Genomic DNA, 17667 nt, shown 5'->3' with positions numbered 1-17667 from the left:
AAATCAAGGGATTGATTTGCTTTATAGTTCATCTTCAGACTGTGCCAGTTAGAAGAATATAAAAATAATATCGAGCAGCGGATTTCTACTTGGGGATTTACAACCCACATTTTAGACAGCACTTGAATGCAGTTTCTCTAATCCTCACTAATCTGGATGGAGCATCGTCACATGAGAGCTGACATCTGTGGACAGAAACTAGCTTTTCTAGTGAATAGAAATTATTGGATCGTGGTCATTTTCTAAGACAGGATGGCCATTACAACTTGTCAGAAGGTTACTCTTATATCATGCTCTGTTCTTTGTTTGTCTCTATTCCTGCCCAGGATGTTTTTACCCAGAGGAAAAATGGAGAGGACCCAGCCTGAGGGTAAGGCGGTTTATCAGGTCATCATCCATCCACCTCCATCCTGCTCCATCTTCAGTCTCTGTTGTTGTTGTCAGCTGGTGCTATATAGAGGATCGGCCAGGGCTAAAAACCACCATGCTGTAGATGTGTTTAATGTAACGTAATGGTTTGTTATACATGTTCATGTGATAAAAAAGTTTATGTGCAGCACCAGAAAAACATTTGCCCCTATAGCTTTCTTCTGTTTTTGTGTCGTTGACACACTTTAATGTTTCAGATGCAACAAATCTTTATATCAGACAAAGTAAACCTAAGCCAATACAAAAAGCAATAGAAAAGAATAATCCCGAAAAATATCCAAACAAACCTGGCCCCAAGGAACACCCACCAAACACAGTATTTGCCACAACTGGGCTTGACCATTATGATCAAACATTCTGTCTGACAACATGATGTGGATAAAAACGATCTCAAAAAGTAACACATCATGCACTAATCTAAAGAAATGAAAGAACAGACAAGAAACAAAGTCTATCAGTCCGGAGAGGATTACAAAGCGGGACACTAGCGAATCACAGTAGGAGCCATTATCTATGCATAGAGAAAACATGGAATAGTGGTAAACCTTCCAAAGAGTGGTCTACTTTTAAAAATAACTCCAGAACTTCAGCAACAACTCACGTATGACAGCACAAAACAACCCAGAACGATATCTAGTACACTTCAGGCCTCACCTACCTTAGCTAAGGTCAGAGGTCTTTATTCAACAATAAGAACGAGACCAGGCAAAAATAGAGTTGTTAGGAGATTGTCAATGACGAAACCACAGCTGCCCAAAAGGAACACAAAGAGCAATCTCACATTTTCCCAAATCAGCTTGATGATATTCATGATGATGATCATGATGCCCATCAATTCTGCTCTCTACCAGACAATTATAAAGAAGAATCAGTTTGTGACCTTGAGCTCAAACTCACTTGAGTTATGCAGCAGGATAATGAAATGAGTCTAAGTAGCTGAAAAAACAATTCTGCTAAATTTTTCCAAAGATAAGTTATTGTTGTATCACCATGTGTTTTTCTTTAAACATGTTATTTTAAGTCATAGAACACTTTATTCTGAAAATAATGGTGGGTGCATGTTTGGAGATTTAAAACTCTGCAATTTGAACTTTAAAAAGTAGTTAAATTAACAGTTAGACTTCTTCTTTGTATTTTTACATTAAAATGTTATTAAATTCAAGCATATAAAGTGGACATCTATCATCTGACGTTCATAGGATTTTATACAACTTCACTGGTTTACTGAAGTCCCATTTAGTTAGTTTTTTATGTCAACTTCAATCACAGGATTTAAAAATTAAATTGATATAACATCTGAAAAATTTAACAAAAAGCAAATTTCCAGGTCAAAGCATTTGAAAATGTAAATAGGAACTACTAGAACTCAAATATTCCATGTCATTACTAATGGTAAAATTAAACAAATGTTGTTTGGTTAGAAACCAAATATTACAGACATTTTATGTATATATATTTATATTGGTGATAGAAAACAACTAGAGTTTGCTAGGAACTTCAATTTAATTACAAAAATAAATCCTTATAACAAAAGAATATCACATTATTACTGCAAACATTTAAAATTGCTGAAGAATAATTGTATTTTCCAAAGAAAGAGAACAATGATGACCATTCAGTCTGCTTTTTTAATTTAGCCTTATAAGAGAGACAAGCATCATACGTATTGATTGGTTATCATTGTTCTCTATCTTTAGAAAATACAATTTTTCTTCTACAGGAGTCTCTTCTTCTTCCAGCCATATTCATCCAAAATCCATCTGTGACTAATGACCATCTCCAAAATGCTAACATGGTCACTGCCATCCAAAGGTAACAGGAAAAAAAGGCAGGTCTGTTTATTAAGCACAACATTCTCAAAACTATGAACAATTTATATAATATGGTATAACAGCATAATCTGCAGATAAATATGGTGATGTAAAATGATGTCATGTTGTTGAGTTGTTTTTGGGTTTTGGTTTAGGTTTTTCTTTGCCCTATCTGCAATTATGAAGCACGTTTTTAAAAACTAATGTCACCACATAGCTAATTCAAAATTACAGTCAGTCAGTCAATCATTTTCTATACCGCTTCTTTAATAGTAGGTCGCGGGGATGCTGGAGCCTATCTCCAGCAGTCTATGGGCGACAGGCGGGGTACGCCCTGGACAGGTCGCCAGTCCATCGCAGGGCATCCAGAATTACAGTTAGTTTTTATTTATATGTACTTCATAGAAAAATGTGTAATCATGTTATTGATCATGTAATTGCATTTCATGCCCAAACATCTTTATGCTTCTCAGAATGTTTTCTTTAAGATACGTTCATAATTTTAAGTTTAGACAAAACGTAAAGAAAGAGCATAGAGTACAGGGAAGAATACAGTATAAGCATCCATTGTCCATACCCACTTATTCTTGCAGGGTCCTGCGGGTGCTGGTCCCATCTTCAGCGGGTATTTGCGTCGGGGTGCGGTACAGCATGTACAGGTTGCCAGTCCATCACACAGACAGACATGCAATCCTACACGCACACAGTTTAGAGAGACCAATTAACATAACAGTCCTGTTTCTGGACTGTGGGAGGAAGCACCCAGGGAGGGCCGACACATGCAAAGGGAGAATATGCAAACTATGTGTTATGATTCTCCTGTGCTAGGTTTTGAGTTTCTTTAGTGATCTGTTTCCTCCGCATTTTATGTTCTACAGTTGCTGTTATTTTTTAGTTTTTTTGTTCAGTGTAGTTTAGGTTCCTTATGGTGTTCAGATGTTTTTATTACTTCCCGGGACTCCCTGCTCATCTGTGTTAATTAGTACCCCTCTTTCTGCAGCTCTGCATTTTATTTCTTACCCGCTGCTCCAGATTTCTCCCGATTAGCTCCCATGTTTAATTGGTCCACTCAACCTCTGTATTTATACCCTCTGGTTTTCATTGTTCTCCACTGGTTCCTCTTGTTTTTTCATCTGCTCCATGTCTGGACATTTTCTGTAAGTTATAAGCATTAATATTGTTATTATTAAAAAACAAACTGCAGCTCACCATGCGGCTCCCAAGCTTTGATCTGCACAACTTCATTAGTAGCCAATGAAGAAAAAAGTGAGTTAGAGAGAAATGTTTGCAGAATAAAATTAAGCAGTGATTGAGTAATTGTGTTTTTTCTCCTGCAGTTGGACCTGGGTTTTATCCTTCCGGTATGCATCAGTTGTCAGTGTCAGACGACCCAGAGCAGTGGGAGGTAGATCCTTCTCGCTCCTTCACACACACCGTTGAAGCCATGGCTAAAGTAAAAAGCATTGGGCGGGGCAAGAAATACAACCTGATGGCTCAAGTCATTCCAATATATGGTTTTGGGATTCTGCTGTACATCCTTTATATTATGTATAAGGTAATCACTACAACAAAGCTGTCTAATTTGTAGATTATTTTACTCATATTTAGTCAATGTTGTGGCGTTTTTTCCACCTTTGTACTCAGTTAAACGTAACATGTTTGCTGTCAAACAGATTGAGTTTTATATAAATAATAAAATGTAAATATTTTAAAAGCTGTTATGTATTTGCCTATTGTGGTACTGCCTTAAGGTAATCATAATTGTCTCTTTGTTTACAGCTAACATGTAAGGGAAAAGTGAATAAATCAGGACACTATTTTACAGAGAGGACAACAAACATATCAAATACAAGTGGTAAGTTCATTCAGGCACAGAAAGTGTTTGTTAGCTTTGAGTCTATTTTAGACTTTACTTTTGAGCAGTTTAATTTTTGGAAGATTTTTGAAAACTAATTCTGCCGTTGTTTAAAGTTCTTCTCAGTAAAATGTTACCCAAAAAATCTGTTAAGCGAGCTTAAACACATAAGAGCTGAATAACTTTGAAAGCATACCAAAGTGACCTTGAATATCTATTGATCTACTGAAAAGATTTGTGCATGTAGTTTTTGGAAATATTAATACGAGGATTCTTATAAAATGTTTAGCTACTGATTATGAGCTTGCCAGGCTTCAGGAGAAACTTCTAAGAACAGAAATTATGTTGGAGAGGATTGTCTCTGAGAGGACTCACTGTTCTTCAAGGTAAGAATGAATTTTTTTTCCCCATGGACATCCAGTATTTTGCTTCTAATCATGAAAAACACCAAAAACATGAATCTGATTAAAACTGACACATTGGAAAACGATCAGAAGGGTAAAAACTACTCCCAAACAAGGTTTCCTTCTTACATAGGCAACACACAACATCTGTTTTAGCAATAGAAATCATTTGTTGGAATTGTTGCAAGTTAAAGCTGCAGTTAAGTTTACATATTGGAGACTAAAATACAGGAGACATTTTCAAGCCTTTATTTTGCTCACCCCTGTAGGTAATTATCTGCATTGGGTCATGTTTAGGAAGAAGGAATGTCTCCTTTAGTCATTTTATTTTATTTTGTGGCACCAACGGCCTTTATTTTGTAAGTTGACCGACAGGAAATGGGGTGAGGAGAGGGGGAAGACATGAAGCAAAGGTCAACTGCCCAGACTCAAATCCATGATGTTGAGGTCTGCAGCCTCTGTGGCTTGCGTTCTTTACCCATGTGCCACTGCCTCCTTCGGTCATATTTTATAACAGAATCCTTTACTCAGAAAGTAAATGTGATTCAGTTCAAAAATACTTTATCTATCCCAGGTGAAATTAAATTTTGTACAGGCCTTCAGTGAAACACATATAACATTCTGGATATTCTGGCTGGGTCCTTGTCAGTGCTTCAAGTTCCTCCATTTTGTTTGCAAAAATAAAATAGATAGTTTGAACTTCCTCCTTCTCTGCATCCCAAACATCTCTTTAGCTCATATTGGATTTGGGGTTTAGGTTTGGGCATTATTTGAGCCTTTGAAAAGTCCCGCTTGTGAATAACTGCCCCTTTGGTTATGAATCATAAATGGCCACCAGTTTAAAAAGAAGTAATATTTTTCAAAAAGAAAATGTAGAACAAAAATCTCAAAAGAAAAAATACCTTGTAAAGTAGTTGAGCTGTCACAACAAGCAGCCACATACTATGGAGCAACTCCAAAATTAGAAAAAAAAAAAACAATAAAAGGGTAATCATTCACGCCAGAGCCTCAGAAGACAAACTTGACATTTCTACAAAAATCAAAAACATTCAGAAATTTAAGACCCAAAAAGTATAATACATAACTCACAACTAGCATTTTTATAGTGACGTGTCTGATATTGTTGCATTTACTTGTGCTGCTTTATAGCGGCAGAAGGCGCAAGAGCAAAGCTTCCATATCAAAGAAGGAAGAAACACTCCTGAGGCAACTCCGACAGATCACACTGCTGATGCAGGAGGGCCGTTTGGAGGGAGCCTCTCCTGAGATGGAGGCTGAGGAGGTCCCTTACAGTTCAGATTGGGAAGGTATATGCTTACAAGCCCTTAAGCTCCTCTAATAATTTCAGGAAAAGATGTTCAAGCAGCAGGGTTTGCCTCTACTGAAACCAAAAGCATATTTTAATGTAAAGTTAACTTTTTCAATGCTCCATTAACACAGGCTATCCAGAGGAGACTTACCCAGCATATGATGATCCCTGTCATAGACATAAGTATGAGACCATCAGGCTGGAGGAATACCCCAGCCAACCCACTGCTGAGGCCCTTGCAGAGAGCATGGAGCAGGAGGAGGAAGAGATCATGGCCAGGAAACTCTCTATTGTGCAAGAGGAAGATGAGGAGGAACAGGAAAAAGAAGATGATTTAGATGAGGAGGAACAAGAGGGTGAAGTAGATGAAGAAGTTGGGGAAATAGAGGAGGAAGTGGAGCAAACAGAAGAGGACAAAGAGCATAAATATGTGGAGGAGGACGAAGAGGAGGAAGAACAAGAAGAAGCTGAAAAGAAACAATTGCTCAGTCCTGCTCCTCCTGTTTCTGGAAGAAAGCAGGAAAAAGTTGGTTTTGAGGCGAGCAAAGCGCTGCAACGACACAAGGAAGCAAAAAAGCAAATAACCTTCAGTGACAAAAGACATGTGTTCAATTACCCCAAAGAGGATAGCTATGAGGAAGGGGAGGAAGAAGAAACGGAAGATGAGATGGAGGAGGGGACAGAAGTAGAAGAGGAAGATGATGATGATCCTCTGATGGAGGCAGAAAGTCTGCTGTTTAGCTGTGAAAGCTCTTCAAATCCAGAGGAACAAGCAGAAGAGGTTGAAGGGGAGTATTTGCTAACTTTGGCACCAGTGGAAGACGAAGCTCAGATTCATGAAGATGTCCCTAAAGAGGTCGAGCAGAGTGGCCTAAGGATGCGAAACAGAAGAGAAAGATAGTTTTACAGCAAAATATTTCAGTCCATGAAAAAACAGTTATCCCTCAAACGTTTAAACGCCAAACAAAACTTAACTGAGACATGATGTTTCACAAATAAAAACAGTCAGCTAAAGATAATACTGAAAAAGGTTTTTGTTTTTTTCATAGGATTACTTTTGCTCCTATATATTCCTTATAATCTGTAATGAACTGGCAAACTGTCCACAGTGTACCACACCTCTCGCCCCAACAACTACTGGAGATAGACATCAGCGACCCTGCAACCCTGCAAGGACAAGCAGGTATGGACAATAGATGAATTGATATTTCCTATAATTTACAGGACAGATCTAACCAAGGTCATTGCAGAAAATTATGATCAAGTTCATTGAAGTTTATTACACACATGTGCATATTACATATCTAATCAATAGTGAAATTAATTTGTGTTGAGTGTGGAATGTCATTAGTTTACAGAAATGTTTTTGCATTTACTGACTCTGCATTTGATTCTTTATAATCAAACACTAACAGATAGCTAGATAAGAATGAATGTTTTTAAATACTCCGATTGCCTTTGTATCACTATGTATTTGAAACGTTGTAAATTCCTTCTTTCACATATTATCATAATGGGTTTTTCACAGCTGTGACAGAGAGCTAAAGCTTTGCTGTAAATGGGGGAAATTCAGAAACAAATCCCTTCTTGTTAAAAATGAAAGTCTGCTTGGTTCACATGACAAATTTCAGAAACAAGCCAAAAAAATTTCAGTCACCACATTGCACAGAATTTGTTGCCAACATCCTGCCAGCAGACAATTCAGTACACCATAGAAGGCGCTTTTTAGTACCGAAATAGGAATATTTTGCTCCTCCTTGCGGATTGGTTTGGCTCAGCAGTATAGATTACACTGCAGCATCATGGGTGCTCTGAGAGCACCACAGATTATCCAAACTCCTCATTGAAATGATTTCTCTGCAAGAAAAAGCTATCAACAGTTTTTGCTGGCAAATAACATTACCAAAGACAATGACCATGATTTAGTGAGAAAATACATGCATTGTGATTTTGCTAAATAATGATGGACCTAATTTTAAGCATGTTGGAAAATCTTTTTAGAAATACTGAAAGAAACCTTTTTTGTAATTTTTCCAACTAGAAATGTTCTGTTTTTTATTTTATATATTGGCTTGTTTGCAAATATCAAGGCATGTCCACTAACATTTATGATTATGTCCACCACCAATTCCTATCATGCAGCTTTTTATCATCAAATCGTGTGTGCTTTATAAAATCATTTATAGTCCAGTCAGGAATCTTAACTTGACTCCTGAGCTGAAAAAACTTTTGATCTGTGTTTTACATTTGTGTGATGTGAGCAACTCAAGTGCTCACGTTTTAACTGGATAATAAACTCTGCTGTGTAATTTTAAAAGTACAGTCGCTACACTCCAGCTCTGCAGCAACATCATTTTTTTATTAGACACATTCAGTGTGATTTTGTTTTGTTTTTTGTTTTTTTTTGTATTTTTTGCAGCACTAGTCACCTTTACTTTTATTTTTCCAAAGTAGGCAGACAGGAAGTGGGGCAACCACATACTATGCAGCATAGGTCTCCGGGGTCAGGACTCTATTCCAATTTAATATGCTTGGTTTCAGTCCAGCATTGTTGTTTCAGACATTTCTGTAATGAAATATCTGAAACAACAATGGGCCTCACCCCAAAAAATAGCAGCTGAAAAAAATATGACCGATTCTTTTGTGGCATTTACTAGTAGGAAGAGATGATCAACAGAATCCAGGATGTTTCATTTGACATACCATACGTTTATTTTCTTCATGATCAAAGGACTTTGTTTATACCACCAGAGTAAAATTGTACACCATTGACTGTACATAATGACGAGAGCACTGAAACCAGAAAATGACAGAACCTTCGGGTCCTGGACACATGTGAGAATAGCATAGACTTTACAGCAAGAGTATCAACCATTTGGAAATAGAAATTTCAAATAGAACACAACTGAGTACAAGAATAGCACATTTGTTAAAGATCTTCTCATAACCCACATAACAATAGCGGTATCAGAGATTGTTCTTTGCTGTCATTCAGCATTTTTTTAAATGGTTGTAAAATAGAATATCTACTACTTTACATTTAACAAAAGAAGATCCTGACCCAAGCGCAGACCAATATTGTGAATAAAAACGTGATATGTGCAAATATACTGATTTACAGCCAGTTAGATGAGGAATGTATTAAACTCCTATATGGGGCATAAAGTTTATAAAAGAAAAAAACAATATGTGTGGAAACAAAAGGTGAATTCACACTCTTTGTTGGCAAGAAGTCGATTGTTGTTCATGTGTTGTTAATAAACTCTGAAGGTCATAAGCAGAGTGAAGTTGTAGGGCACATCATAATTTAACTATAGATGGACCATTACTGAAACATTTTCCAGCAATAAGCACTTTCGATACAAACTCTTGAATTTTCTGCAACTCATTGTGTTTAAAAAAAATCTGAATGTATGCCTTAGGCAAATGAAATTTAGAGAAATATCTTCAGGGAACGTGAGGACAGCAAGAAACACAAAAATTAATTCAAGTTCAAGTTGTTTTGTTGCCAAACTTTAACATTGGAATTCATCTTCAAAGGCACAATAAAGTATGTCCAGCTTTAAATCTTCCCATTACATAATTCAAAGTAAAGTGCACCATCATCCTGTACATTCACATTGAACAGTGTGACGCAATATGTAGTAGACAGCACTGTGTAACATGCCTTTGCCTTTTGAGTCTGAGTCTCTAATTGATTTTTTTGGAAGCAAGTGATTTTCTTGCGATGATAAACGTTTGCAGCACCAAACAGCCAATACATATGAAGTTGTTACAAATTATTGTAGCAAACAAAATTACCATGCATGAAATATGGAAATAACAAAATATGGTGATGAGCGTGTTATTTTTGATTTACTGAGAAGAATTAATGCAAGATGATGGGTGAGACTGTGCTGTAGACTACAGAAAATAAATCCACGGAGCTGCTCAAACATACTTGTGTGTGCCGGTTAGTTAAAGTTTACAAGTAAAGAAATATTAAAGATATAACTACTACATAAAGAAACAGTGTAGATTTTTATTTTGCAATAGCAGTATACAAAATTACAATATGCGTCGAGACCAATTTCTTTGATTTTGCAACTGGTTTCTTTTTGTGCTTGTTTTCTTCCAAAGATGATGACCATTTGCCCCTTTTTCAACCTCAGGCACACATAGACACCTACAACTTGAAGCCCACAATCTATTTCGCAGTATGCAGGAGTTCCAAGGTACTGGGTGATTTAAAGATCTCAAACCAACCCAAGGGATACACAAGCAGCCCTTAAGAACAGATGAACCAGCTTTTCTCTGAACCTCAGACGTGAGTCTATTCACAGGCAAGTTTACTATCAAAGCTGGAGAGGGCAATGGCAAAGGCTTGCAGCGCACACATTGGGTAGTTATAGTCCATGGTGAAGACATCCTCTGCCACACGGCCGAACTGCATCACAATGTAGTCAGCTGTCAGAGAAAACATACATTGTTTTACTCCATAGACACTACCTGACACGAAAAAGTGAAAGTTCTAGTTAATCACCGAGGAAGAATGGTGTGACTTTAAGAAAATTACTGGGAGGTGGGATCACCAGATAGGCCGTTGCTGGAGCTTCCAACTGTCAGTCAAAACAGTGAGTGAAAGTAAGAAAGCACAAAGGATGCTTTTTAGAATCATTAGATGCCATTACCAACATCTGGGTTTTTCAGGGGATTGATGTTGGTTTTGCATGAGAACAGGTGGTCGTGTTGAGCAGTTGTCTGGCATACAGCATGCAGATGTCACAGAGGCCAAATGCTGAAACCAGTGGGTATGTGATGATACATACCTTGTGTCATCCCACAATATGTTGTAAAGATTAATCTCCATGTAGTGAGCAACTGCAAAACAAGACAACCAGCCATATGTATTCCCAAATTACAATCCCTGTCAAACTCAGTCAAGCGCATGTAATGCTTTCTCATATGTCTAAAAGGTCACTTGTTTGGTGAGCTTTTTCTTCTTTTTAACTGACTGTTGCTCCTGCAACTTCATGTGACACAAGGTTCAAGTCACAATGCCACCTTTGATGTGCATTCTATACACAAAAGCTCCTTGCAAAGGATCATTTAGGTAGGAATATAGTCATGAGAAAAAAAAAGGGCACCCAACAACTAAACAGCCTGTAGAACTACCTTTTATTGGGTAAAAACTTGAAGTAGTTTCCTTTTGCATATCTGGATCAGTCTCTCACGTTCTTCACAACACTGATGCCTGCAGACATTTTTTTGGCCTAGCTCTCTTGAGATTCCACCAAAGCATTTTAATTGTGTCTGAGGTCATAACTTTGACTGGACCATTGCAGAACCATGATTATTTACCTTTTTTTAAGATTTTGTTTTTAAGGCACTAGTGGCCTTTATTTAGTCAATTTTCTTTGAAAGTAGGCACACAGAAAATGGGGTGAAGAGAGGGGAAAGACGTGCTGCACAGGTCACTGTGGCTGAGACTCAAACCTGGTGACAGCCACGTTGAGGGCCAGAGCCTCTCCATGCATGGGCCACACGCTCTACCGCTGCGCCAGTGTCGTGCTCTTATTTTCTTTTTAAACCCCTTTCTGTTGTACATTTGCTGCTGTGTTTTGAACAATTGTCCTGTTGGTGAACCAGTTCAGTCCAAGGTTTAGCTGTTAGACAGACTGCCTCACATTTGACCCTTAAATACCTTCCCATACTGGTGGGTTCCTGGTTGACTTTATGACTGCAAGGACATGTACCCCCAATCATCAACCCTCTACCAACATGCTCAACAGTTGTCACTGCATTTGATTTTTGCAAAACATTATGTTGTGAATTGCAGTGACAAATGTGCCTCATGATTATCTAAATTAATTCAGTTAATTTCAAATGCAAACCCAAGCTTGTTTAGGGAGCATCTTTCCCATTGCAAGGTACAAAATTTAAGAAGCAAACTCAGGGCTATGGAGTCTGAGATGTGTGAGGTGAGGATTTTCTGAGAATTGTGCTGTTTGATTTCGGAATAAATTTGTAGGGATGTCCATTCCTCTGGAGACTAGCAACTTTCCTCTTGACAAGTGAATTATGTTTCCAATGCAAAATGATGGCTCTCACAGTATTTTGTAATAACCTTATAACTCCTTTCAAGACTGAAAGGCAATTACAATGTCGTCTCTAAGGACACTTAGCTAACACCCCCCTGATTCCTCCAAAGGTATAAACAGCCTTTTACAGAGTTGGTCACACTTGCTGATGACCTGTTAATGGTGTGCATATAATTAGCATCACCAGGCTGCTGCTCTCCCTTTTGAATCCGAGGAAAGAAGTGATTTTAAGAAGTGAAAGTAGTTTTTCTCATGACAGTATTTTACCTGAAAGTTATTCTTTCTTTTGCTCATTTTGTTTATCTGTTGTTATTTACACTTTGTGTAGCCTCAAAATAACTCTAATTGACTAAGTGATAAAACATACAGCTATTAAAATATCCTGTTAGGATTTCTTTCTTTATGTGTAGCAACACCATTGCTTCTTGCAATGACAATTTTGTTGACCTTACAGCATTTTTTGACTCTTGATAGTTTTTCTTAGCAAGCAGTAAGTAAAGCCCTCCTTGTCTGCTAAATTTACTAAATAAATTTGAGCCCTGTGGTGATACTCACTTTGTAAGGGGAGCCAGCAGAAATACATCTTTCCCCTTTCAGCTGTGGTCTTAAGTTTGATTCCCCAAATTTAAAGTGACAGAAACACTTGGAACTTACGGTCATTGTCGTGAATGATTTGAAAGTTTTTAACAGATGCCTGCGTGACTCTGCCATGGAAGTTTAGAACGTAGGACTGCGTGTCATCATTCCACACAGGTGTCTTGTTGTGAAGTTCAATCACACTCTCTGTGTTCTTGTTCTGCCACCGGGCCAACAGTGACTCATGCTCCTGAAATAAAGGACAATCAGACACCTTCAGAAGCACACTTGTCTGATCAGTTATGAAATTATTAGGAGTTGAATAGTTTGGCAGATATGCGGCAGTGCAGTGACACCTACATTACGCGGCCGAATGGACACTCTCTCGTGGTCCATGTTCATTCCAGGAATAATGACGCTCATTTTGCGAGGTCCTTTGAATCCTAAAACATTGGTTTCCTGGGTTGAATAAATTATAAACTGGTGAAGATGTAGTAGTAGGATATTTAAGCAAAAATGTGCCCTGTTTATCATGTCACATCCTATTTACTATCAATATACTGTAGTAAATAAAATGTGCAAAACAGAAGATTTAGATTAATATTTAAATGCATTGAAACTTAAGGTAAACAAAACAAACATCCAAACAAAGATCCATTTACATATGTTTATGATATCAGATGAAAGTATATTTTGCTCAGATAAAGCCATTTTTGGACTAATATCTAATCCTCTTTACCATATGTCTCACAGGTGTTATATACATAAACATTGTAACTTGATAGTAATAGGAGCTTTTTTTAGTTGCATAACAGTAAATTAGATACATGGTTAGTATTTTGTTAGTTCTTTCTTTTCTATAATCCCAAATACATTTTCTGCAGTATTTGAAATAAATGTTACATAATTTTAAATCAGGTAAACCATGGATTTGAGGATATTGTGATGAACTATTGTTGAGAGAATTGGACAATATGCAATGAGCGACAGCAATGACTTTATACTTACATAGCAAATGGCAGCTAGCTCTTGGCGAAGATTGCTGGCTTCTAGGCTGGTGGTGCTCTTCATGGGGTTCAGACCGTTGTCATAAACAGTAAACTTGGTTCCCATGAGGTTTGACCTGCAGAAACAGCACCATGCAGTCAAGTCTAATTCAAGATTCCAGCCTGTGTGTGCTTGATGTGAATGAACATGTAAAGGGCATTTTAGGTAGCATTTCCTAGTTTTTCTGTATAACTAGTGCATATCAGTGTATATATTTATTCAAAGCTAAACATCTTCAAAGCTAATCCTAACCTTCATCTCAACAATAATATCAATATCATCTTAAAGAGTCTTGAGAAGGTATTCATACCCCTTAAACCTTCAAAGTTTTTTGAAGTTCCAACAAACTTTAATGTGTGTAATTGGAATTATTTCTGAATGACCAACAGAAAGTAGTACATAATTGTAAAGTGGAAGACAAGGGAATCTTAGTTTTAGATTTTCATTTAACAAAAATGTTTAAAAATGTAGTATGTATTTCCATTTACCCTCCTTTACTCTGATTGCCCTAATAAAATCCAATCTACTGCCCTCAGTAGTCACCTAATTAGTAGGTCCACCTGTGTGTAATTTATTCTCAGTAGAAATACAGTGCTTTTCTGTAAAAGGCCAGAACATTAGGGAACACACCCAATAGGTGAGGCCAGTACATGCCTGTATCATGAATTACATGTGGAACATGTCCTATGATCATTTGTACACCCAAACCCGAACCAGTTATTGATAAATGAAGTGTAATGCTGGAAGAAACTTAGTGCAAATGTCTTGCAGCTGTAGTGAATGTAGAACCCTCCAAAGTACTGACTTAGACCCTGAATATCAAATACAAACAAGTTTTCACATTTGTACTTGCAAAAACCTTTAAAAACCAATGTTACCCTTTCCGTCCACTTCACAGTTATGTACTGTAGTAAATTTTTTCTGGTTTATCATTTAATATACAAATAAAAACATTTCTCTGGTTGTAACGTTATAAAGTGTGGCAAAGCTCAAAGGATGTGAATACTTTTGCAAAGGGTCTGTATGTACCCAACAAATTATTTTCACAAACCAAATTCAGTCAGACCACTCATATGTACTTGAGATAGGTTTCTAGGCTCTGATCTCCTCACTCCATTGCTGATGAGCGCATCTTTACCACCTGAACATGTTTTCCGCATGTCAGGGTCTCCGACCTTGCCACAATAGCAGCTTGAAAAGCAGATGGCAAATGGAGGTTTGCAGCTTAAATAGACCATCCAGATAACTAGAGTATGCATGGTATATTCTGCAGAAAGTGAGAATGAAAATGCATGACACAGCAGCACAGTTTGAGGTGACTAGAAGCATCACCCTTTTCAAGTAAATTTAAGCATATATTTAAGGTACTAAACCTAAACATGCAAAATGAAATCCTTCTGTAATTTTCTTTTCTTTTTTGAAGGGGAACTATTATGCAAAATTCTCTTTTTGATTGTTTTTATACTTCCATTTGGGTCTCTAATGCTTCTACAAATAGTCCAAACGCAAAAAAAAAAAAACATTCAACCTTTTTTTTGGCTATAAATGAATATTTTATTTTTTCTAGAAAAGACGCGGTTTCAAAAGCTGTGTAATTGTGATATCACAATAAAACTGGCACCTAGCAACGTTACCTGAATCCCGCCCCTGACTAGCAACTGAAGCGGAGCTCCTCCCACCTGATTTTCAGTAGAGGATCACGTCTCACCGGCTGGTTTTACCTTACTTGTGCTTTACAATAGCTACCCTAAAAGGCAGATGTTCTGTTTTTGGCTGCAAAGACCCACATGTGTCCATGCACATTCTCCCGCTGTCGGATAACAGTGGGTGTATTCACACTTGCCACATTTAGTCCGCTTTAAACGGACCAGAGTTCGTTTCCCCCCTTGGTCCGGACCTTTTGCGCAGGTGTGAATACACTCAAGCGAACCCTGGTCCGGACCAAACAACCAGACCGAGACCCACTTTTTCAGGTGGTCTCGGTCTGCTTCCAAACGGACTCCGGTGCGGTTCGCTTATGGTCTGAATACAAACCGGCCCCGATCCGAACCAACTACAAAAAGCGTACGTCTCTTTGGACATAAAATGCCACCGTAGCCGGTAGCAAAGGTGTGTGTTGTAAGGTAACCATACCTGATAAGCTGTGTGTTGCCTAGCAATGCTACCAGCTTGTTGTGGGACAAGGCACGTAGAGAACGTCGGCGTTCAGCACGCATTCTCCGACGGGGTTCCAACATTATAAATGGAACATCTCAAAGTCTGTGTTAAATGAGCTGCTCTTCACCCTCACAATAATATTGCAGCTTTAATAACGGCACAAATATGCAGAACAGAGGTGCTGCACGCAGCACGTCTACAACTGTTTTCCTCAATTTCCGGGTCTGTGCTCTGTCCCGCCCCCGTCATTTCTGTCCAATGGGAACAATGATCGTTGGAAAAGGTTGTGTCTACACAGCTGATAGCCTTCATGGACAAACACAATATCCTTGACAAATATCAGTCTGGTTTTCGTAAGTTTCATTCCACAGAAACAGCTCTTGTTAGAGTTTCTAGCGATATCTTGTTGCGTAGTGATGCAGGAGAGTGTTCTGTTGTGCTGATGTTGGACCTTACTTCTGCCTTCGATATTGTTGACTATCAAATCTTGCTCGATAGGCTGGGACATTGGGTGGGTGTATCTGGTTCTGCTTTAGAGTGGTTCACTTCATACCTATCTGAACGATGCTTCGGTGTGACTGCCTGTAGGTACAGGTCCTCTCCAGCCTCCCTTTCTTGTGGTGTCCCCCAAGGTTCTGTCCTAGGGCCCTTGTTATTTTTATTGTATTTGCTTCCTTTACAGCATATCCTGAGCACTTTTGAGGGCATTTCTTATCACTGTTATTCCGACGACATTCAGCTGTATATTTCCTTTAAGCCTGAACATGTCTTTAAGTTACAGTTGCTGATTGTATGTTTTGAATCTATCAAAAGTTGGATGGCTGATAACTTTATCCAACTTAATGCTGAAAAAACTGAAGTCCTTGTTTGTGCCCCTGATAGATTTATACCCAGGATAATGGAAGCTCTTGGTCCTCTTGGCAAATTTGCTAAATCTTCCATCAGGAACCTTGGTGTAACCTTTGACTCTGCTTTCTCCTTAGATACCCACATCAAATCTCTGCTTCACTCTTGTTCTTATCATTTACGGAACCTTGCTAAGTTAAGTCCCATTGTGTCACGTTCTGAACTTGAGATTACTATCCATGCATTCATTTCCTCACGTTTGGATTACTGTAATGCTTTATTTACCTGTCTTAGCAAAAACTCCCTGGAACGTCTCCAGGTTGTTCAGAATGCTGCTGCTAGACTTCTGACAAAATCTTTTAAGTATTCCCACTCCACACCGTTACTCATCCAGCTGCACTGGCTCCCCATTAATTTCAGAGCTCAGTTTAAGATTCTGGTCCTGACTTATAGAGGTCTTCATGGTCAAGCCCCAACTTATACCAGTGAACTCTTATATCTGTACAATCCCCCCAGGTCTCTGAGGTCATGCGATAAAGTCCTACTGGCTGTACATCACACAAGGCTGAAAACTAAGGGTGATAGAGCTTTTGCAACAGTAGCTCCCTGACTCTGGAACTCTATCCCCTTTGTGTATAAGGACTGCAGATTCAGTGGTGTCTTTTAAAAAACAGCTAAAAACTCATCTTTTTAGGCTTGCGTTTGGTTAGTTTATTTTTGATTTTATCTTATCTTCTTTTATTTTAAATATATAAATATATTATTCCAATTGTAATTTGTTTTAGTGTTGTGAAGCACTTTGTGATCTGTGTCTTGAGAAGTGCTATATAAATAAAATTTTACTTACTTACCCGCGTGGCGTTGTTTACAAGTAGTAGTTCACTTGCAAAAAGTACAATGTGAAAACAAACCGCACCAAATGAAAAAAATAAAGTTCACTTTTACTCCGGACCAAACAAGCGGACCAAAGGTCAGTGTCGGTTTCGTTTTCATGTGTACAAAGTGCTGGTTGGGGGCGGGGCCAGATATAGCTAATTTGCATAAAAGTGACAGAGCTCTAAAACAGCTCATTCTGAAAGGAAGTCAAAAAAGGGGACACTGAGGTGGTGAAATCTCATTATTTAAGACTGATTTTGTGCAAAAACAAAAGTGA

General features: G+C 38.1%; 2 protein-coding genes across 6 annotated transcripts in view; one reads left to right on the top strand and one right to left on the bottom strand.

Moving 5' to 3' along the window:
* The first annotated feature begins 224 nt into the window (after window positions 1-224).
* Window positions 225-8345, top strand: ric3a (RIC3 acetylcholine receptor chaperone a). Its single transcript, XM_047363586.1, has 6 exons — window positions 225-370; window positions 3578-3795; window positions 4020-4095; window positions 4385-4481; window positions 5649-5806; window positions 5940-8345. The coding sequence occupies exons 1-6, from the start codon at window positions 253-255 to the stop codon at window positions 6707-6709; spliced, it is 1437 nt and encodes a 478-aa protein (XP_047219542.1). The 5' UTR covers window positions 225-252; the 3' UTR covers window positions 6710-8345.
* Window positions 8346-8496: 151 nt separating this feature from the next.
* The window catches only part of tub (TUB bipartite transcription factor), an 84651-nt gene continuing 75480 nt past the window's right edge, over window positions 8497-17667 (bottom strand). For all 5 annotated transcript variants that reach the window (XM_047363581.1, XM_047363584.1, XM_047363585.1 and 2 more), the window contains exons 9-12: window positions 13473-13587; window positions 12825-12923; window positions 12543-12714; window positions 8497-10254 (exon numbers count right to left, since the gene is read on the bottom strand). In XM_047363581.1, coding sequence (XP_047219537.1) covers window positions 10121-10254; window positions 12543-12714; window positions 12825-12923; window positions 13473-13587 — 520 coding nt within the window. In that variant the 3' untranslated portion in view covers window positions 8497-10120. The remainder of the gene's footprint in view (window positions 10255-12542; window positions 12715-12824; window positions 12924-13472; window positions 13588-17667) is intronic.

The sequence above is a fragment of the Girardinichthys multiradiatus genome, chromosome 4 (genome assembly GCF_021462225.1).
Source record: "Girardinichthys multiradiatus isolate DD_20200921_A chromosome 4, DD_fGirMul_XY1, whole genome shotgun sequence".
Classification (NCBI taxonomy): domain Eukaryota; kingdom Metazoa; phylum Chordata; class Actinopteri; order Cyprinodontiformes; family Goodeidae; genus Girardinichthys; species Girardinichthys multiradiatus.
Note: the sequence above shows the minus strand (reverse complement) of the source record. Positions and strands in the feature narration are given on the sequence as shown.